The 21,947-nt window shown below is 53.6% G+C and overlaps 1 protein-coding gene across 6 annotated transcripts in view; it reads right to left on the bottom strand.

The window, feature by feature from the left end:
- The window catches only part of IQSEC1 (IQ motif and Sec7 domain ArfGEF 1), a 437,145-nt gene that overhangs the window by 26,293 nt on the left and 388,905 nt on the right, over nt 1-21,947 (bottom strand). For all 6 annotated transcript variants that reach the window (XM_077116395.1, XM_077116396.1, XM_077116397.1 and 3 more), the window contains 2 exons: nt 14,957-15,251; nt 8,452-9,683 (listed from right to left, as the gene is read on the bottom strand). In XM_077116395.1, coding sequence (XP_076972510.1) covers nt 8,452-9,683; nt 14,957-15,251 — 1,527 coding nt within the window. Of the gene's footprint in view, nt 1-8,451; nt 9,684-14,956; nt 15,252-21,947 lie in introns of those variants that run through there.

Genomic DNA, 21,947 nt, shown 5'->3' on the forward strand with positions numbered 1-21,947 from the left:
AGCACGCTTTCCACCCAGGGGCTGGGGGCAGATGGGGCTGTGAGAAGGGCTGCCTCAGCCAGCATTGCTAGCACCACCTGAAACCTCCCACGGCCCCCCAGCCCTTGCAGGACAAGTTTCACATTCTTTTCCTGCTGTACCCTGCTTCTCTGTTCACTCCACAAACATTTACTGCGCGCCTACTCTGGGCCAGGAGTTCTATTGACCCAACTATGGTCCGAACGTAGTCTCAGCCCTCAAAAAAACATAGAACCCAGTTGGAGAATGATAAAAGAGGGAGGTAAACAGCAAGAGGACGCATAGATACCTGACAGCCTGGGGGTGAGGCCATGGACTACGGGAGCCAGAAGCCGGGGCTTAAATCCTGGTTCCACTACTTAACTAGCTGGGTGACCTTGGGCAAGTTACTTGACTGCTCTGTGCCTCGGTTTCCCCATTTGTCTAACAGGAATAATAGTACACATATAGAGCTGTGAGCATTAAATAAGTGAATAACAAAGTACGAGGCCCGTAAGCACTCGCAAATATTCTCGGTTACACAGCTGAAGGGAGAGGTTGGCCCTGGGGTACTGGGACAATGGCTGGGAGGCATGGTCAGGAAGGGCCTCCTCGAGGAGGGAGCACGGAGGCTGGACACCCCTCAAGGAAAAGTCTGGTGAAAGGGTGCCCCCAGGCAGGGGACTCACTCACAAACAAGCTTTATTAGACAGGTAACAACAGTGGGGCAGAGAAAGGTCCAATAACGGGCCCAGAGTGCCATGCTAGATAAAGCACTCGAACTTCTGAGCCTGCCTCTGCTCCGGGGAGACCCTTACAGTGCACTCTGGGGATGTGACAAGTCCCACTGTGTGGGGTGCTCGGGAGGGGCGAGCTGGGGAAGTTCATGCTTTACATATGTTTCCACAATTAAAAAAAAAAGAGAAAGAACTAGACTAAAGAAACAATTAAATACAGTACATGATCCTGGACTGGACCTAATAATAGAGAAGAAAAGGGTCAAAAGGACATTTTGGGTCCTAATAAAAAGTTGGAATACAGACTTAAGCTTTATAGCAGTGTTAAATTCTTAAACTTGATAACCACACCTAAGTGAATACTCTTGTTCTTGGAAAATGCACATGGAAACACTAGGTGGAAAAAAAGTCTGATGCACACAGCCTACTCTCAAGTGGTTAAAGAACAGACAGATGCCATGTAACTAGAGGATGGAACGCTATCCCAAATGCCCCAACATGTTAAAAGTCAGTAAATGTACTGTAGGGGTACAGTGGCATATTCTGCATGGGTTTTGCGTGATTTTTACAATTATCCTGTCTTATTATAAAATAAATTTTAAAAATTCACTCTCCCCTCCCCAGGTCCCATCACCACTGCTGAAAATCAAGTCCATTGAATCACACCCCCATCCCCCAATTTCTCGGTGAAAAGTTCCAGAATACTTTCTTTGCCTTCTCTTGGTCTACCCTTTAAGCACGCAGCACAGCTCAGGTGCTTCCCACGACACTGTGACCACATGTGCCTATCAACCCGGGTTGGGTTCTGCTGGCTCTTTTCCAAGTCTCAGTAGTGGTAGCAGGGGCACCCATGGCCCTGAGTGCTTCCCGGGGGACGGGCCTGAAGGACGGTGGTGGCCACTGCCTCGAGGACTGCTGAGCCAGCTTTTCCTGGAATCTGACACTGATTCAGGCTCAGCCCTGACCAGTGAGCCCACACGTGCTCTCAGCCACTTCCCCTCACACATGCGTCCTTCCCTGTCCGGCTGTGCATGTTCTCAGAAAAAGGAGCTAGAAGGCTGTGGGTTGTAGTGACGGACACCTGTTTGCTGGAATGAAACACTGATTGCTTAACCTACCCTTTCCGGAGCAGGGTCTGGAGGGTAAGGAATGGGGTTCTCCTGTCCACTATAATTGCTCAAAGAAGAGAAGGGGAGATGGGGAGCTGCCCAACATCCCTCCGGCACAGCACCTGGTATCTGCCTCCGATTTCCTGCCCCACCCTCTAGCTCGGTCCCCATGACCCTGGGGGAGCTGCCTTCACTCCCAGCCCGGGGAGAGGGGTTCATGATGCAGCCTAGAGCCAGCAACCTGCTGACTACAGGAAGTGGTTCAAGGACTGGCACGAGAGCCAGGAAGGGCCAGGGAGGCCCAATCCTGGGCTTTTGCTGGCGCTGAGGGGAAGGAGATGCTCTCATCCTGCTGGGGTTGCCGTGAGATTGGAATGTGAGCCCTGGAATGGCTGGCAGCTGTCCTGCCTGTGAGGGCACTGGCACCTCGGACCCAGAACAGGCCTGGGGCTGCTGATGGGGATAAGGGCCAGGGGGCAAGGACTGGATCCTGGTAAGGGTCCAGCCACCCAAGGAGACAGGGGAATGGGACCTGTCCAGACACCCAACCTCCAGACACCCAGCTCAAAGTGCCCCTAAAGAGAGCCGTCTTTAAGCTGTCAGCACCACAGCTATGACAATGAGCACAGCCCACGCTCTATGTCATCCAGAGTCCTGGAGCCAGCACCTGGCGGCTCTGTGGCACTAAGCTTGGGCCTTACCCTCTCTGATGCGTGGCTAGCTACACCCACACCCACACCCACACTTCCCGGGGCTCCTGGGAGGATTCGTGGAGTGATGCAAATCAAGTGTCTGGCATGGCATGCGGCACCCAGTACATATTCTATACAGACCAGCTATCGTCACTGTTATTTTTACTAGTCACAACAAAGCGGGTACATGCAAGAAGCACAGCACTGGAGTCAGCAGGGAAGGCCCCTGTGCAGCTCGGCTACCTACAGTGAGATTCTAGACAATCCCTGCATCCCCAAGCCTGGACCCCTCGTGGTGGAGGGGGACAGCAATCTATTACCCCACCGTGGGTGTCAGAAGGGTGCAGTTTTAAGTGCAAGCCCCAGTAGACAGAGGGCTGCATGGGGGAAGCTCAGCCTGGGTGGGTACCCGCCAGGCTCCTGGCAAGGCCAAGGGGTGCTGGTCCAGCTTCTGGTCACACTGACGGTCTCAGGACCCCACTCCAGGGCTGCGTGGCCTTGCACGGGGGATGTGGCTCTGCTTCCCAGACTCTCTCTTGACCCACCTGTGCCCTGGTGAGGTGGGAGGGGTGCCAAGGAGCATATGTGGGCTCATGGCCCTCATGCCGGGGCTTGAAGGGGGAGCACTCAGGAGGCAGGGGACGGGGTGAGTTCCAGCCTTGCTGCTTGCCAGCTGGGAGACCATGAGCAGGTTGCTCACCCTCTCAGAGCCTCACTCATCCACCTGTAAAATGGGTTAAAACACACAGGTTGATAGAAAAGCGGACTGGCTGGGCTGGCCTGGTGGGGATGAGGGTCTCCAGAGGCCTGTGAAGGGATGGACAAGCATAGGAGCATTTTTCCCTTGGGGAGCCTACCATGGCCTCCTCTGGCAGCTTTGGGGTGTCCGCTGCCTGCTAACCCGCCTCAAAATGCTCCTATGCTTGTCCACCCCTTCACAGGTTTCATCTGTTTTGCTTTTCCTCCCCATCTCCCACTTTGAATATACCATGCAGAACCTCCCAGACCCCTCGAGAGGGTGTGGTGACCCCAGAACCAGGCCTGGGAAGGGAAAGCTCCTGCTGGAAGGGGTTGGCATGTACGAGCTGTCTGGAGGGCTGGGGGGTGGGGGAGAGGCGGTGAGGGAGAGGGGACGACCAGAGCACGAGCTGGGGGCTGGGGCCAGAGGTGTCAAAGACACACAGGGAGAGCCAAGGGGAGGCCGAGGCTGGGGAGGTGGGCGGTGACGAGGCAGAGGCATGGGAACCTGGGAGGGGGAGAGAATGAGGTGGGTCTTTCTGGAAAGGGATCGTGGCTTCGGGTCTTAGGGCAGCTCAATGGCCCCTAAAACCTTGCCTGGCAACTCCGGGACCACTTCGGGGCAAAACCAGCCACGTCTCTGCCTGGCCCTCGACCACCTTCAGCTCTGCCTTGCAGCAGGGCTGGCTGTGTTCTGTCTACTTGCAGGGGAACCGAGGGCCTCCTCAGCACCATAGGCCCAGGGCAGGTAGGAGGAGCCCCATCTGTAAGGCAGCTTTGAAATCACAAGGCGGGGTGCAATGGTGGCTCAGTGGTAGAATTCTCACCTGCCATGCAGGAGACCCGGGTTCGATTTTCAGTCCACGAACCACCATCACCACCGCCCCCTCCCCCAAAAAGTGAAACAAAACTCCCTATAAAGTACATATCACATGTCTGCCTCTGAGTGTGTATACATATAGCTATGTAGGGAGACACTTCCTCTATGTGAGGAAGGTGTTCGCTGGTTGAAATACCAGTTTTAGGAAGGCAATTCCTCCCTCAACCCTCCCAACAACCCCCCCCCGGGGGGGGCAGCACGATCCCCGCCCATCGTCCAGAGCAGGAAACCGAGGCTCGGAGGGAAGTGCCGGCCCACCCGCACAGCTGAGGAAGGGCGGAGCTGGGCACCAGGCTGGGGCTTCCTAACACATGCGCGTGGCCCCGCGGTCCCCTTAGCAGTCATGGGGGGAACACACGGCTCACATGGAAAGCCAACAGGTCCACTGTTGGGCAGGCCAGCGATTCCACTGTCACCTCTCATGCAGCCAGACTCCCCACTCGCCTGTCCCCTCCACCCATGCTCCCGCCCACAAGGACGCGCAGCAACGAGGAGATTGTGCCATCTGCTCTGCCTGATGTGCAGAAGCGCAGCCTCGGTGGCCTGTGAGCACTTGAGTCAGCCCGAGGAACTCAATTTCTAATTCTATTTAATTTTAATTTAAATAGCCACATGTGAGAGGACATCAGGGTTCTAGGGTGGCCTCACGTCAGGGAGGAGCAGGGATCAGATCAAAAGGGGAGGGGTGCAAGGGCAGTTCAGCAGTAGAGTCTCACCCGCCCATGCATTCCCTGCTACCACCACCCCCAAAAATTCAGCAAATGGTGCTGCAATAATGGATCGTCACATGGAAGAAGAATGAAATGAGACCGCCACCTTACAGCACGCAAAAATAAAAAATAAAAATAAAAAAATCAAACGGGGAGCAGCACCGTGTTCCCGGAGGGAAGACTCAGCGTTATGCCTTAAGTTAAGTCTCTGACCTGAAGGCAACACCACTGAAAAGTCCTGTAGGATTTTCCATGGAGCACAATGCGGCAATTCTAAAATTCATGTGGAACATAAACTACTCGATGGCCAGGACTGTTTCTAAAAAGAACAAAAGGGTTTCGTGCCCTAACAATAAAACGCATTAGGTTTGGAGACGGTTAATTTATGCAGAAGTTAGCCTCCAATTGCACCTAAAAAGTTAGGCCCCCTACCTTGCATGGTTCCATAAAATAAATTCCAGATCAAGATCCAAAAATGTAGAAAACTAAACCATAAAAGTACTGAAGGGAACATATATATATTTGATGTTTATGATTTAGGGCAGTCTTTAAAAATAAAACACAAAAAGATAAAATAATAGAAAAGGAAACACTGGTAATTTGACTAATTAATATTAAAAACTCCTAGACAAACAAAGTTAGACAAGTATACTAAAAACTACTGAACTGTGTGCTCTAAATCGGTGAATTTTATGGCATGTGAATTGTATATATAAAAAAAGACAAGTGACGGACTGGAGGAAAACAGTTGCAATTTCAAATGATTTATATTGATAATCCATAAAGAACTAGAGTAAATCAGAGTGGTAGACAACCTATAGACAAACAGGCAGAGAACAGGAACAGGCATTTTATAGAGAAGACAATCCATGTGGCCAAGACACATGCAAAGATGCTCAACCTAAGGCGTAAGCAGAGGAATGCAAATTAAAACAAAGAGACCCCATTTTCCCCTACTTATCGTGGGGGGTGGAGGGAACACTGAGCGTTGACAAGTTTGGGCCCGTGTGAGGTCTGCCCACACTGGCCGTGGTGACCCTGGCGACCGTGAGGATGGGGAGCCAAGGCCCAGAGGCAGCAGCAACGGGAAGAAAGGAGGCAGCCCTAAGTGCACCCCTGGGAAGTTGCCTCCATCCCCGGGTGCACGGGCACCATGGCAAAACCATGTCGGGGACCCTGCACCTTGAAAGATGCCAGTGAGGCTCAAGATGGGAGCAGCCAACACTTACACAGGGGCCCACGACGTGCTGGGAACCCATCCAGGGCTTTACGTATTTCCAATTACTTAATGCTCACAGGCAGGTGCTGTTGGCAGTGTCCCCATTTCACAGACGAGGACAGTGGAGGCACAGGATGCTCAATATCAGGTCCAAGCATGTACAGCCAGAGTATGAAGCCAGGCGGCATAGCCCCTGAGTCACATCCTTAACCATAACAATCCCTACCTCCTGAGAGTACACGCATGTGCAGGGTAGCTATGTGGGGAAAAAAGGTCTGGGAGCCAGCACAGACTCCAGGATAAAGAGCAGCTGCACAGCTGCTAGAGAATACAGTCAAGTATTACACGTGTAACAAAAAATTAATGAGCTGCACCTTTTGCAAACCATGGACTACAGTTAACAGTGATATCAATATTCAACAGTAACAAACGTATCGATACAAGGGGTCAATAATAGGAAGGGATGAGGGGTGTAGGACGTTTTGAGTTTTCTTTTTATTTCTTTTTCTGTTGTAATGACAATGCTCTAAAATTGACCGTGATGATGCATGCTCAACTACGTGATGACGCTGCGAGCCACTGACTGTGTGCTTCAGACGAACTGTACGATTTGGGAACATAGCTCATTAAAACGGCATTTAGAAAAAAGTCAAAGAAAGCAGAAAGAGCCTACCAGAAACCCAAAGCTGGTCTGATGGGGAGAGTTTTCTCTGGCCTCCTGGGCCTGGGAGGGCCCTACACCCTGCCCCGTGCCCCCGCCCTGACCTCTACCTCCCCGTGCCCCCGCCCTGACCTCTACCTGCAGGGGGTCCCACATCAGGCCACACCATCAGCCAGGTGTGACGGCAATCCTGGGGACTGGGGGAGCCCCCCATTATCCCAGTCTCCCCACAAGAGGGCCTGGGCCTGGGTCTGACCCCAAGGGGCCAGAGCAGATGCTGGAGCTGGGCTGTGCTTTTTGGGACTTTTTGGGACAAAGCCCAGCATGGGTTCAGCAGGACAGGCTTCTCTCCACAGTCCAGTTTGCTGCCCCGGCCACGGCTGCACCTGCCACGGCTCCCTCCGCAGTGGGGCTAGTCCCCAAAGGCAGCAGGCCACTGGCTGACCGGAATTTTAGAGAAAAACCCCGTTGGCACATGCGAGCTTCCTGAGTCTACCAGATCTTAGCTGTGTGAGGCCAATAAACCTGGAGCCACTCCCCAGGGCTGACCATGCCTTTCCCTATGCCCACCCTCTAGGGCAGGTTGTCCTGATACCCCTAGACAGTGCTTCTTCCTGTGCCAGGCTCTGCTCAAAGTGCCAGTGTCCTGGCAGGGCCCCAAGTCTCCCCAGATCCAGGGGAAGAGGAGGCAGGGGAGGGTGGCCCAGGCTTCGGCCTTGGGGTGACCCAGAAGCAGCTCGGCAAGGCCGGGGCACCCCATGCCCTTCCCTGCCCCCAGTTTGGCCTCCAGGGCCTGCCTCTGGTTCCAGAATGTTTGTCGTAGCCATGTCCCCTCCACAGCCACAAGCCCAGGCAGGGCCAGCGTCAGGCCAGGAATCTGACGACTCAACCCTCGGAGGCCCCATGGATGGGACTAACATGAGATCTCAGGCTCAGGTTCAAGGAGAGCTGCCAGCCTCCCCCCAAGGGGAGCTGTCAGCCTCTTTCCCCTTCCTCTTGCTATTTTAAGCTGGGCTAAGAATAGTCTGCTTTAAATACCACCTCCCTCCCAGTTCGGATGGGCTCACAGAGCTGATCCGGCTGCCCATTTCCAGAAATGGGCAGCAGCCACTCCCTGGGCCCAATTCACATTTCTCCCCAGAAGACCTCATGGCTTTTTTTGTGGCTTTTCTTTCTTTTTTTTTTTTATGTCTCCCGTCTCTCCCTCCTTGTGACACTCGCCTCTGAGTCCAGCCTACACCTGTGGCTATCCCCAGCATAGCTCTGACCCTGTTACCCTCCTGCCTCAGAGACCCGCCGTGCTCTCCACCTGGGGAATAAAATCCAGACTCCCGAGCCGCACCCTCAAGGCGGGGCCTGGCCCCACGCACTGCTCAAGCCTCTGAATGCCACCTTTCCTGACTGGTACAGGGGTGGGGTGAGCAAAACAGACAAGGCCTGGAGCTCAGGGTGCCGAGATGGTGATGATGCCCCTCGAAAGGGGCCAGGGCCTGGGGGCCCAGAGGGTGTCCAGCTCCCCCACCAGGCACTGTCGCAAGCAGCGTTCTCTCCCCAGTGCGGGGTCAAAGGCCTGCAGGACAGGTGGATTTGGGCCCTGGATGGCTCCGGGTGCAGCTACCACCTGCCCTCTTGGTCCTCTAGCGCCCGCCTTCCAGCAGGGCCAGGCTGTGAACAGCCAGTGGCGCCAGGCGGGCCTCGGGGTACTCACTTGTTGAAGAGGTTGAGGCCGATGCGGTAGTGCCTCTTGCGGATGACATCGTTGCTGAAGGCGGGCGAGTCCCAGCTGTTGCGGGCCTCCTTGTGGTAGGTCTGCTTGCTGAGCGTTTGCTCCCGCAGGCTGTCGCGGGACGAAGACTCAGAGCTGCAGTTGATGGTGTCATTGGAGTTGGACGTGCTGTTGATGCTGTCGTTGTCCCCATCTGAGTAGTCCGACTCGGACTTGCTCTGCCTGTTGGCCGAGCCGTTGATGGCCAGATGGCCGTCCAGGGGCCTGGGGGGCCGGGGCCGCAGCTCGGGCTCGTCGCGGGGGAGGCCCTTGGGGGGGCCGTGCTTTGGGCTGCCCTGCTGCCCGCCGAGGCCGCGCTCGTACACGCTCTGCCTCTTGAGCGAGCCGCGGTCCGAGCGGTCGCTGAGGTCCACGGAGCTGTCGCTGGGCGGCTCGATGGTGAGCAGCGGGAGATGCTCCACCCGCAGCCGCTGCTCCTGCCGCTCCAGGGACGGCGTGCTCCGGCAGCTCGTGTCCGTGTCCACCTTGTCGTCCTTGTGGGCCAATGCCCAGTAGTCCTGGGATGAGACCCCCGCCCGCAGCCGCAGGTCCGACTCAGTGCTGGACGGCCGGTCGCCCGCCTGCGAGAGGGGCAGGGGTGGTGACAGCTCCTCCTCGTCGATGTACAGGGTGACATCACTGTAGGAGGCTGTCATCTCGTCCAGCTTGCGGTGGTCCACACCATGCAGGGCCGGCTCGGTGTCCCGTGTCCGTGCCGGGTCGGGGCCCGGCGCCTCCTCGGCGTGCAGGCTGCGGCAGTTGAGGGCGTCATCGATGGACTCGGCCAGGGACTTCACCTGCCGGGAGAAGGCGTCCTCCAGCTCTGTGATGGCGTCCGCAAAGTCGCTGGAGGTGGCCGGGGACTTGAGGGTGGGTGGCTCGGCGAGATCGCCACATTCGGGCGGAACCAGGGCCCCCAACTGGGAGCCGTCGTTGGTCACTGAGACCTGCTTCCCCTCGAAGTAGGAGCTGTGCATTTTCTCGGGCCCCTCGAAAGAGAACTGCATCCTCATGTTGGACAGGACGATTCGGCGCGACATGCGGTTTTCGGACATGGAGCTGCGGAGGCGCTCGAAGTTCTTATTCATCTGGTACTGGCGGAATGCTGTCTGGATGGTGCGGGCTGCATGGCGGGTCACGAGGCGCCCCCCATACTTTCGTTCTAGCATCTCCACCTGGAGGGGAAAGGAGAGGAGAGTGAGGATGGCCCCACGGGCCGGCGCAGGGCAGCTTCTGCTGCAACGCACACCTGCTGCCTGACCCTGGACTGACACCATCCGGAAAACTCTCGGCACGCCCTGAAATTGGCTGAAATAAGTGCCGGGGAGTGCTGCTGGGGTGATGTGAAATAGGGATTCCAAGGTCAGATGAGATTGAGAAATCCTGTGCCAAAGTTGAATCAGGTATCTTCCCTGCAGGACTTCTCAGAGCCTTTAAAATGAGGTAGGGTATAGTGTGCTGAGCTCCCCAAACTTCTCTGGCCAAGGTGTACCTTGTGGTCTCTGGTTTAATGGAAAACACTTTTGGGGATGTTGGGAAGATGAAGCCAGCCCCTTTCAGAGATGAGGAACCTGAAAAACAAGCCAGAGATTCTATCAAGTTGCTGGGGCACCGAGGACAGGCTGCAGGCTTCCACAGCCCTTTCTTTTCTATCACATAATGACTGTGGCTCTTGGGGCCTAGGGGAGTCGCTGAATTTTGGGGAGGTCTCAATGTAGCACCACACTAAGGAGCAGCCTTCAACGTTGGATGCCTGGGTTCTAATCCCACATGGCCCTGGGTAAGCCTCCAACCCTGCCTTCCCTCTGTTGCTGCCATCTATAAAATGGGAATAATCCCAGGACCTACGTTAGTAGATGAGACAGGATGGACTCAAAGTGTTAGCGCATGCCAAGACAGCGGCAGCTGGGGCTGGAAAACCCTCGTCTGGGCGCCTGCAAACTTTCTCAGTCTGTGGGGTTCCCCAGCCCCTCACTATATAGACAGGGAAACTGAACCCCAGAGAAGAGGCCGCCACACACACACAGAGACCTCCAGACTCCAGGGCTAGTTCTCACTTTTTTTTTGATGACAGGTTGCAGTGGCCCTTCCATGCGAGCATGGAGCCGGGTGGGGAGTTACCGTTTGGGGGACACGCTGCAATTGGGCAGGACAGACTGGGCAAGTGCTCAGCAGCTTCTGGCTTGAGGACCTCCCAGTGTGACATGGGGGCTTCCGGAAGTTCTGAGACTCACACGGGCCCACCCATGACCAAGGACAGTCCTGACAGGTGCTCCCTGTGCCTCGTTCCTGGGTGAAAGCCAAACACACCCCTGCTGCTGGAACCAGATCTGTAGGAATCAAACAATTCTCCACTACGCCAAACCTCTCTCAGGCCGCTGGGTCAGACGGCAAGCAGCTGGGGCTATGGAAGGAGTCGGGTCCACAGGAATGAGATGCATTTCACCCAGGAGGCAAAGCACCACCCAGCCTGCTGTCCAGTTTGCTAGGACATATGGGCATCACACCGAGAGAGAGAGACCCGAAGTCGAGGCCCTCCAGGAGCTAAGAGCCCACCAGGGAAAACAGACATACACTCATAACTGAAAGAAAGGCTATACAGACACTGAGCCAAATGAAGGCTGCAGGCCTGAGATGGGAGGAGAGAGGAACTCGGAGCCGTCGTGGGGTCGGGAGCAGCCGCGCTCTGACCTTGCACCCCGGTGTGGGGACTCTGGTCTTCTTGCTTCCAGGGCAAATGTGGGGAGTGATGTCACACCCTGACTCTCTCGGGAAAGCAGGTCGCCGTGTCACCGGAGCCTGGGCAGGAGCCCGCCCAGCTCCCAGCTGGCACGGCTGACCCATCTCAGGGACACAGAAAACACAGGCACCGAGAGTGTGGGCCGCGGCACCGTGTGCTCCCCCAGACCCTGGTGCCCCACGGGAGGGACCAAGCATGGGACCAGGAAGAGCTTCTCTCTCTGCAGGAGAGAATAGCTGAGGCGGGCGGGGATCAAAAACAACTTTTCAAAGCCAGAGTCAGCCAGGGCGGTTTTTCTCCCTTAAGTTACTGATCACCATCCAAACAGATGACCTCACTTCCACAACTCTAAGCAGAAAGTTTCTATTCTTTGGGTGAAGCTCTGTATGCCACGGGGCCGATAAGGAGCCTGAGCAGGCTGGAGCCCTGGGAAGCCCTTTACTCTCTCTCTCTTTCTTTTTCTGCCTGCGAAGGCCCTAGGCCCCTCATGTTGGTCCAAGTAGGGGGATCTCACAAATGCCCCAGGCACTCCCCAGCTGGCTTTGGACCTTGCAAACCAGGCAGAGTCCCTGTTTGCCAGGGAGCACCCCTCAAGTCTGTGTGTGCTGGGGGTGGGGTGGGAGGGGGTGGAGATGGCTCCAGGAAAGAAGAAATGAGCCATGTGCCTCGTCCAAGCCCATCAGTTCATTGTACCCACCTGCTCCCGGGAGGCTGCACACCAGCCCAGACCAACTCTCTCTCTCATCCCCCAAACGCCCTGTGCTCATTCTTTTTACTGGGTCAGAACCAACCCAAGGCCCAGTCTAAACATTTATGGGGATCCAGGAGAGGGAAGTAAATTAATATCTGTTCATCTACTGTATGTACCAGGGACTGTGCTCCCTCACTTGACACAACAACCTACCTTAAGAGGGGTTTACTCTTCTTTCTCCATGTCACAGGGACTTACCCAAGCCCAGCTGGATGCTTTCCCACCAGTCATCCCCTCCCCTGCCCTTTACAGGAGCATTTCTTAATGGTGGGGATAGGAATCGAGAGGAAGACCCTTCCGTGAGAGCAGAACAGCCACCTCTTGACCACTCAGGGACAAAGTACCTGTTTGTCCCTCCAGATCTCCTGTTCTCACTAGAACAGGAGATGACCAAAGGGTATTGAGGGCTGGAGGCCAAAAGGAAGGCTTGTGTGCCTTCCCGCCGGGGTCCTTTCACTACAACGAGTCTTCATGTTACTGGACTTGAACTGCTGGTAGAACCGGGCACCTGCTCTCATCTGCAATTCCCATCTTTCCTTTTCCTTCTTTTGCCCCAGTGGCCAGGAAGCTCGAGACTGAGTCGAACGCTCAGTGACTCTCAATCACTTCCACCCTCTCGGCCTCTTTCCTGCCTCTTCCCTCTCACCATCCCAGTCTCTTATGCATACCAAGATCAATCTAGCCTCAGGGCCTTTGCACCTGCTTGTCACCTCTTCCTGGAACACCCTTTCTTCAAACACCCAGTTGTAATGCCACCTTAGAGATATCATCTCTTCCACATTTATCCAATGCTGACACTTGCCCACAGCCACTCTATTTCTTTCCCCTATTTTATAATCTCTAGAGTTTATGTGAATTTCTGGAATTATACCATTTCCTTATTTACAAACTTGGTTGCAGTCTCTCTCCTATAGCACTGTCAGCACAAGTGAGCAGGGCCTCACTTGTTCACCACTGACTTCCCAGTGTAGTGTCTGGCCCATGTGTGCCTGGGGATGACATGTCTGGGATGGAAAGGAACAGCTGTAGCCAAACTGAGCTCGTACTAAGTACAGAATTATCTCTACCACTAACCTTTCTCTTTCCTATATTAAAGGTTCTGCTACCATGTCTGGACCTGGCAAACATGAATCTGGGTATAACTGATAAATTCAACCCAGAGGCTGTTCTCCCTGAAGTCAGTCTGGCCCAGGGGCCAAGCGCCACAAGGATGAAGGGAGCTATTTGCCCTCAGGCTCTGGCCACTAGCTGGCACCTCTGTCAGCCCCAACTCCCAGGTAAAAAGATAAAGTGAGGGTCAGAGACGAGGGATGGAGCTGTCCAAGGTCTCAGGACAAGCTGAGGAGGGGGCTGAGCAGGAGATTCTTTGTCAAGAGACAAGAACCACCTGAGCAGCACCCCCAGTCCTCCCCAAAGGAGTCAGGGCCACACCAGGCTTAGATCTCTGCCCCTTACAGGACAAGCAAGATAACTGACAGGTAGACACTGGGGGGGCAGGCCAAGGTACAGGGAAGCTATGGGTAGAGGGACTTGTGCAGCATGGCTTCTGGGGATTGTAGTCTGGGACCCTGCTGATCAGAGAGGCCACCTAAGATTTATGAGGTGACCGGCTGGAGTTCAATGTTCAGGGGCTGGGGAAATTTGATAAGCCATCTTGTCTCCGCAAACTTGCAAAGCCGCTGAATGGCAGCCTGGAGATACTTCTGAAGCCTGTGATTCTCTGCCGGAGAGTTTCCCACAGTCTGAGACACTGCCAAGTGACCTATTCATTCATTCACTCACTCACTCAGGTACCCAGCTGTTCATTTACTCGAATTCCCATCCAGGGCCCACTATGTGCCTGTACCCTCAGGGTCTTAGAAGTGAGAATTCTCTCTGCTCTCCTGGTGGCCTCCTGCTTCCTCGGCTGCACCCCACCACTCCCACAGAGACCTTCCCCACTCCCCTCGCCCTCAAAGAGGCTGCCTCCAAGCTCTCCCTTGAGCCTGGCTGAGAAGGTAGGCTGTGAGCTCTTCTTGCTATGCCATGCAGGTGCACCCACATGGGGCATCTGGGCCATTCTCTCTGGGACAAGGCCCCTGTGGGAGAAAGGTGGGCCCTGGCTGGTTTCCCATAGAGCTGTAAATCTGAGGGATATAATAAGCAACCTTGGCTCTACGGGCTGTGGATGGTTTTTTGTTTTTTTTTTTTTTAAAGCTTATGCTATTTATACTATAAACTGACCTACCTCCCTCTCTTTAGCCAGGGGCTCCCTCCTTCACACTTGCATTCTACCTGAGGCTCAGTCCGCAGCTGGGACCTCGGGACCTCAGCAACCACGGAAACTGTGCGTCCTCGTGAGGCTCAGGCACCCACCATGGGCCCCCCAGGTCCCTCCAAGAGGGCTTTGGGAACCAGGGCAGACCAAGGCCTCATCTGAGACTCTGCCTGAGTCCCCAGGAAGGAATGTCAAACAGCCAAGTAGGTCCCTTCACTCTAAATCCCTTCAAGCATTTCAGCCATAGTGAAGCTGGGGCCAAGAGCTCCCAAGGAGAAACAGGAAATAGTGCTCTGACTGAGGCAAAGGTCATGTGTAGGAAAAATCTATTATGAGGCTCATACTGCAGTCTGTGGGAGAGCTGAAAGGCTGCCCCGCTACCTGTGGCCACTGGTCATTCGTGGGAGCCGAGGAGTGGTAGGCAGAGCAGCCAGGCCCCGCCCACCCACCTTCTTGGGTAGCTAGGCCCCGCCCACCCACCTTCCCGGGCAGCTAGGCCCCGCCCACCCACCTTCCCGGGCAGCCAGGCCCCACCCACCCACCTCCCTGGACAGCCAGGCCCCGCCTACCCACCTTCCCAGTAGCTAGGTCCCGCCCACCCACCTTCTTGGGTAGCTGGGCCCTGCCCACCCACCTTCCCGGGCAGCCAGGCCCCGCCCACCCACCTCCCTGGGCAGCCAGGTCCCGCCCACTTGCCTACCTGCTTGTCCTGCAGGTCTGAGGAGAGCTCATAGCTCTCAGAAAGTGAGCGCGAGCGCTTGATGGCCTCCTCCTCGGCCTGCTTGCGCAGGATGGAGGTCGAGTGCTGCAGCTTGGGCCTCCGCGTCCGCTGCTGCTGCCCGGGCGGCACCGAGTACAGCCCATAGGCCCCTGCCGGCGTGCGCTCGTAGAGGTCGGGGCTCAGGCTGGCGCCGGGCGCCAAGGGGCCCTGGTGGTACGCTGACGGGCTGTCCAGCGACGTGCCGGCTTCGCTGCTGGGGGCCTCTCCCTCAACGCTGCAGAGGAGACAGAGGTGGGAGGCATGGTGCTGAGTGGGAAACCAGAGCCCAGGCTGACAGGGTGGGGGTGGGGGCTTAGAAGGCAGGGGGAATGGGGGCAGCCCTCTCCTCTCTGTCCTCCACCTTCCTATAGTTCACTCCCACACAGACAGCAGGACCCCATGAAGCCTTCCCAGCTCCCACCTCACTAAACCTTACCGCCTTCTAACGGGATAATATCGGTTTTCCTTATTGTGTCTCCTGCACAAGCCTGTCGGCTCCCTGAGGATGGGGCTTTTGTCCCATCTGTTCCACCAGGTGCTCAACTGATATTTACTAAATGAATGAATGAATGAATCCTGTCGCCTTCTTTCCTTCACTTGGACGCCTGGGTTAAGTACATCACTAACTTTATTTACTTCGTTTTTAACTGTAATTAAAGGTAACTGAACAGCACACCTCTTCAGGGCCAGGGACATACATCGGGGCTGTATGTACATCTTCTCTAATTTTTTTTTTCCGATGCATTGAAAAAGAACATCAGAAATAAACTACCAAACCGGCAACAAGCTTCTATTATTTTTCCTCCATTACCCCCAACTTGAACTCGGCACAACCTGACACCCAGTGTTTTCTCTAGATCTTCAAGCCAATCTGCAGAGGGTGAACGATTCACCCCTTTTTTACAGGCGAGGAAACCGAGGCCCAGTGGCAGAAAGAGACTTGCTCGAGTCTGCACGGTGGGCATAAAGCCCACTTTGGCGGGACCCCCACTTCTCTGTCCACTGCGGGCATGGCCATGCAACATTCTCTTTTGGCATCCCCTGGTTGCTGGCGGGAGCAGAGCCGATGGCGCTGAGAGAGAGAGAGGGACTTTTCTGCCTTACTCAACCCAAACTCATGAACTTAGGAAACCTTTTCAATGTTTTGCAGACGCTGGTTTCCGCTGCTGATTGCGTTTCAGTCTCGGGCACTGAAAGACATTTACACAAGGAGTTTCTACCACAGCTTCTGCTAGCATCTCTAACCGCCCTGCAAGTCTCCCTTAGGCCGGGAAGGGACTTTAAAGACCCTGAGATCCCCAAGGCCAGAGCAGAGGTCTCTTTGGAAACCACGCAGCAGGAAGACAACAGAACCTAGACTGGAGTCCTTCAATGGCTTGCATCTTCAGAACCCAGGGGGAGCGCCTCACATTCAACAGCCTCAGAGACGATGTGTCGCCCCCATCCTGTCCAGCTCCGCTTCCATTCCTGCAGGTCACCGTGCCTGGCAGGGCCCAGCTGCCAAGTTCAGAATGTGAAACCACTCACTGGCTTCTGGGGGGAGCCTCCTGAGATAAACTCAGAGTGGGGGTTTTGGGAGGGAGGCCCTGGAGAAGAAAAGGCTGAGATGATGCCAGCTGACACTGGTGTAGCAGGAAATAGTCTGCCCTTCACTGCTAATTCCACCCCAGGCCAGGGATGTGGCCACAAATCTTAACACTTGCTTTCCAATTTAACGATTTAAGAATAGGACAGGACTTCCGCTCCCACTGACTGACTTTGGCCTCTGGAGACATGCAGTGGGTCCCCTGTGATGAATGACATCCCATCCTGTCCCCAGGGGTGAAGGGCTGCCAAAGTCCTTCTTTGCAGAAGAACCTCGGGGTCAAACGTTAACCCAGTTCTTTGCCTGGCTCTGAAACGGGGTGGGTTATCTCTCATTTCCAAGCAGAGCCTGGAGCTCTCCAGTTCTTTTGATGGAAATTTGAACTGTGCCTCACAATAAGCAGTCAGTGCTACAATACATATTTGTTTAAAAGACTGAATCCTCACCTCAAGACCTCCAGGTGAGCCTCAGCTCCAGAGGGGAAAGCCCGCCCACGCCCAGCTGGCTGACCCCAGAGTCGGTGCAACCTACAGCCCCCCCATCTAGCCCTCTCTTTCCAGCTTGCTAGCACAGCACAAGAAAGTACTTCCAAATCCGCCCCTCCCAAATTGGAAACACTTTAGTTGGGGGGCCGAATCTGTTTTTCCAAGTGAGAAGCTGAAGAAAACAAAATCCCGTCTGTCCTTGAGGAGTGCAGCAGGGGCTCCACTTCTGAGAAGATAATTTTAAATGGGTCTCGTAAAGCCTGCATTTGCAGAAATACAGTGACTGATAGGTGTTTTACTCCAGGACCCCTGGAGCATTAGCAGGAGCGGGACACCTCCCCACCTCCCCTCCAGCTTCAGTGCTCCGTGTGCTGCTTTGGCACTGTGGGGGAGCTCTGCTAGGGAGTGGCAGGCAGGGACCCTGTCCTGCCCCAAGGAGCGCCGGAATAAATAAACACTCTCCACCTCTCACCTGTGAGCAGGTGACACAGAGGCCTTCCTTCCCTGCCCGGGGGTGGGGGTGGGGTGGGGCAGCCAATGTGAGAGGTTGTGCTAGTCCCAATCAGCCACAGCCTGGGGCAGAGGGGGCTGAGGCAAGAGAAGCTGGGGACAGAAGTGAAGGGCTCTGTAGTGGGGAAGGGCTGGCAACGGTCACAACACCCCGGCTGCCAGAGTGGTGGGAGTCCCAGGGCAGGACACCAGAGTGGGGAGTCCTCCCTTTGGGTGCAGGGGGAGGAGCGCTCTCAGGGGAATATGACGGGATGGAAGTGGCGGAAGGGAAGGAATGGCTTTCTGGGGCTGTGCCAGCCCAGGATTTTTGCTTTGAGGATTTTCTGGCTCCCGGCTGCCTCATGCCAGCAGGCTCTACAACGTGCTTGGAAGAGAGGACCCGCCTCCCCTCAAGGCCATCCTGTCCAGGAAGGGAAGTATCCTGACAGTCACCCACAGCCTTTCCCTTCACTGGTGACGGCAACTCCAGCTTTTACTCCTGCTCACATCCCACACTTCATCAGCCCTTCCTTCAAAACACATCCAGGATCAGACAAGCCCACCACTCAGCAGCCTGGTCCACCACCCACCTGGGTGATCCCCCCCACCCACCCACTTCCATCCTCAGCCTCACCCTCAGGCCCGTGCACTCAGGGGAGGACGTTGCAGCCTAAGTCAGATGGAGTACTCCCCTCTGCTCCCCATCACCCCTGGAATAGAAAATGCTGCCCTTACCTCGTCCTTCACCTGATCTGACCCTACCTTGGCTCACCTTCCCCTTGCTCATTCTGTTCCAGTCTCACTGGCTTCCCTGCTGTGTTCCCAAACATGCCAAGCACACTCCCACCTCAGGGTCTTTGCACTGGCTGTTCCCTCTGCCTGGAATGCTCTTTCCCAGACACCTGCATGTATCACACCCTCACTTCCTTCACATCTTCACTCAGTATCACCTTCTGAACAGTTCATCCTAATCACCTGATTTAAAGATCCCACCTCTCCCAGTACGTCCCCTGCATTCCTAATCCTTTACACCACTTTATCTTTTCATCTCCAACGTGACCATGGACCATCGCCTGTAGACACCAGGACAACCAGGCACTCTGTAAGTCCTTACGAAATAAGCCAAGGCCTTTCCCCAATGCCCGCTGTATGCTGTATGCTGGAATTCAGTTCCATCCTCCTGAGACATCCCACAGGCGTCTGATAGACAGGCGTGCCCCAAACAAAACTCTTCATCTTTTCCCATCACCTACCAGAGACCTGAGCCAGGGCTTCTGGGTGTCCTCGCCTCAGCCCCTCCCTCCCCAGCACTTCCCTTCCTCCAATCCCCCTGTCACTGAGCCCCTGGAGTCTAGGTGAACAGTACTCCCTTCTGTTGTGCAGTATGATGGCTTTCCCACACCACCCCCAGATCCAAACCCATCTCAGCCATTCCAGGAAGAGCTGGACAGGCCATCCACTGTCCAGCATGTCTCCACAGGGCCTTCTCTGACCGATGTACGGACAAAAGTCAGCACTGCACTGCTGGGCAGAGAGTGAACTTTCTGTGTAGCCAAAGAACATCACTTCCTGATGGTCCCAATCAAAGTCTACACTGCAACACACACCAAAAAAAGAGAGTCTTAATCTGAACCAAAGAACTGATAAAGAAAAAGCTGAGCAAAAAAAATAATAATAATAAAGATAAAAATAAGTACAGCAACAGCAGTCTCGGATTGTTGAGAGCAGTATGAATTGGCCTAGTTTTTCTCAGAGTGCAGGCTGGGAAGAGTCATCAAATTTCAATCATGTACAGCCTTGCTAGCCCCTGCCTGAAGGACGTACCCTAAAGCAATACCCTAGAACTCAAAGCCTTTCCTTCTTGATTAGCACCCAACTCTCTGCCCTGCTTGTCCCCCAGAAGAAAAACAACACTCACACATCATCAATCTGTGCAAGAGGGCCAATGCTGCAGCCCCTTGGAGGGCAGTGTGGTGGTTCCACGGGAGGCTAGGGTGGGGTTGCCATATGATCCTGAAACCCATTGCTCAGTACACACCTGAAGGAACTGAGTGTGGGGACATAATGGACATTTGCACACTGGCGTTTATGGTGGCAGTGTTCCCGATTTACAGTGAACTGAGGAATGAAGGGGCAAATGCTGCAGCCCCTTGGAGGGCAGTGTGGTGGTTCCACGGGAGGCTAGGGTGGGGTTGCCATATGATCCTGAAACCCATTGCTCAGTACACACCTGGAGGAACTGAGTGTGGGGACATAATGGACATTTGCACACTGGCGTTTATGGTGGCAGTGTTCCCGATTTACAGTGAACTGAGGAATGAAGGGGCAAACTGTGGTGTACACATACAATGGACTACTGAGCGGCCTGCAAGAAGGAATGAAGCTGTGAGGCATACAAGTAGGTGAATGAAACTTGAGGACTGTATGCTGAATGAAATGTCAGGAACAAAACAACAAATATTATACCATGCCTCACTCATATAGACTAACTATAATACACAAATCCGATGAACTGAGGGTGAGAGCATGGGTTATCAAGTTGGGGCTTATTGTAAAGGGTCCTAGATTGTAAGCTCTTACAGCAGTCACACAGATTCAGGAGGTGCAACTGTTAATTCTAAATTCTGAGATACTGAGCTGTTTGTGTATAACCTGGTCATTCCCAGAAACATTGGGTATTTATGTGACACTTGAGACTCAGTTAGAGCTCTGAGCTATGAAAGTCAGCAGTACCGCAAATAGGAACTGTTTAAAAAAATGAAGAAAGGATCAGACTTTGACTAGAGATATGAATGAAGCTTATTTGGACAGGACTGGGGTAGATTAGAATACAGGGTAAAGGATGATATTGCCCATATTTTAAAACTTCAAATTCTATGTGAGACCAAAGGGAGAGATATTTGGTGAAAATTTTATATTTTGGGTAGCACATTACCTAATTTGATTTGCATGGTCAGTTTACTTGAACATCATAAGTACATGGAATCTTGAATAGAGTGTGAAATCCTGTTGATTTGTCCAGGTTAGTATGATGCCCTGATATATCCCAGAGTAATTTGGACAGTGAATAAAGAAGTATTTGCAAAATTCCCTAGGGGGACTGGGAAGAAAAAAGGAAATATTCAACTTCCCCATTTGGAGAATTCCTGATATTCTCACAAGCAGTGGGGACAATCAAATCAATAGGCTGAGCCCTCAATCTTGAGATTCACCCCTATTAAAGTTATCCCTGCAAAGGATAGCTTAGTCTACTTATAATTACGCCTAAGAGTCACCTCCAGAGACCTCTTCTGATGCTCAGATGTGGCCTCTCTCTAAGCCAACTTGACAGGTGAACTAACTGCCCTCCCCCTGATGTGGGACATGACTCCCAGGGGTATAAATCTATCTCCCTGGCTTTGTGGGTCAGAAATCCTGAGATGAGGCATTATGGGATTTAGAAAGCCTTCTTGACCAAAGAGGGAAGAGAGAAATAAAACAAAATAAAAGTTCAGTGGCTGAGAGATTTCAAACAGAGTCAAGAGGTTATTCTTGTACAGTATATAGATATCCCTTTTTAGTTTATGGTGTATTGGAGTGGCTGGAGGGAAGTACCTAAAACTGTTGAGCTGTGTTCCAGTAGCCTTGATTCTTGAACATGATTTTATAACAATATAATGCTTACAATGTGACTGTGTGATTGTGAAAACCTTATGTCTGATGTTCCTTTTATCCACGGTATGAACAGATGAGTAAGAAAATATGGAAAAAAATAAATAATAGGGGGATAAGGGGTTTATGGTTCAAAAGGATTACGTACCCTAGAAAAGCCATATTTTAATCCTGATCCATCTGGTGCAAGCAGCCTTTCTTTCAACCCCTATTCAGCACTGCACGCTGGAAACCTGATTAGATTTTCTCCACGGAGATGTGACTGGCTCAGTTGTGGGTATAACCCTTTGATAAGAGGGAAATGCGACTCTACCCATTCCAGGTGGATTTCAATTCATTTACTGGAATTCTTTAAAAGTGGAAGCATTTTTGAGAGAGCCAGGAGAACCAAAGGAGCCCAAACAGCCAGAGACCTTTGGAGATGAAGAAGGAATACGCCCCCAAGGGAACTTCATGAAACAAGAAGCCTGGAGAGAAAGCTGGCCGACGTCTCCGTGTTTGCCATGTGCCTTTCTAGTGGAGAGAGGAACTCTGAACCTCATCAGCCTTTCTTGAGTGAAGGTAACCTCTTATTGATGCCTTAATTTGCACATTTTTATAGACTTGCTTTATTTGGGATGTTTTCATGGCCTTAAAACATGTAAACTTGCAACTTAATAAAGTCCCCCTTTTAAAAGCCATTCTGCTTCTAGTATATCACATTCTGGCAGCTTGCAAACTA

Source organism: Tamandua tetradactyla, chromosome 9, assembly GCF_023851605.1.
Source record: "Tamandua tetradactyla isolate mTamTet1 chromosome 9, mTamTet1.pri, whole genome shotgun sequence".
NCBI classification, from domain to species: Eukaryota; Metazoa; Chordata; class Mammalia; order Pilosa; family Myrmecophagidae; genus Tamandua; species Tamandua tetradactyla.